Source organism: Monoraphidium neglectum (genome assembly GCF_000611645.1).
Source record: "Monoraphidium neglectum strain SAG 48.87 unplaced genomic scaffold scaffold01211, whole genome shotgun sequence".
Taxonomy (NCBI): domain Eukaryota; kingdom Viridiplantae; phylum Chlorophyta; class Chlorophyceae; order Sphaeropleales; family Selenastraceae; genus Monoraphidium; species Monoraphidium neglectum.
In genome coordinates this window covers 11,541-12,130 of record NW_014012417.1, presented here as the reverse complement: position 1 = coordinate 12,130, position 590 = coordinate 11,541, and the positions used below count along the sequence as shown (strand labels likewise).

General features: G+C 71.7%; 1 protein-coding gene across 1 annotated transcript in view; it reads left to right on the top strand.

Annotated features, from left to right (window-relative positions):
* MNEG_7045 (hypothetical protein) overlaps positions 1 to 341 on the top strand; it is a gene marked incomplete at both ends in the record, with an annotated part of 5,036 nt that extends 4,695 nt beyond the window's left edge. Inside the window, one exon of the mRNA XM_014044485.1 lies at positions 290 to 341. Within this exon, the coding sequence (XP_013899939.1) occupies positions 290 to 341 (52 nt within the window). The remainder of the gene's footprint in view (positions 1 to 289) is intronic.
* Positions 342 to 590: the final 249 nt, after the last annotated feature.

Here is a 590-nt window from a genome sequence, read left to right as displayed (position 1 = left end):
CAGCAAACGAGGCGGCGCGAGCCGCGGCGGCCGCGCGAGCCGCCGAGGACGAGGACAGCGGGGCCGAGGCGGCTGCAGACGCCGCGCTCGCGGCGGCGCTGGGGATGTGGGACACGGAGGCGGCGGCCGCGGCAGAGGGCGCGAGCGCCAGCACCACTCAGAAGGCCGCCGCCGGCGCTGGCGCCGCTGCACCAGGGACGTCGGCGGCGCCCCCGCTCCCGCCCTTCCCCGACACAGACTTATATACGGCAAACACATGGATCAACGCTCCCACGCGCGACCTGCGCAGCCGGAAGTCGCGGCAGCGTGGGCCGCGGGGGCAGCAGTCAAGGCAGCAGTAACCTCTTAACGCCCGCGCCGGCCGGCAAGGCGACGCCGTTCCGTTCAGTGTGGTTCACCGGGGGTGTCGCCCTGGAACGGCCTGACACCAGCCGTTTGAAGATATCAATTTCCACAAGGCGCAGAAGCAGTTTTCAAGGGACCGGGCGCTTGGGCTCCCATTCCTCAGCCCGTGCTCGCCAGGCCCGGCGCCTTTGCACCTGCGCCACCCTTTCCGCGCACCGCTCTCCCAAAGCGAGCGGCTGCCGCGG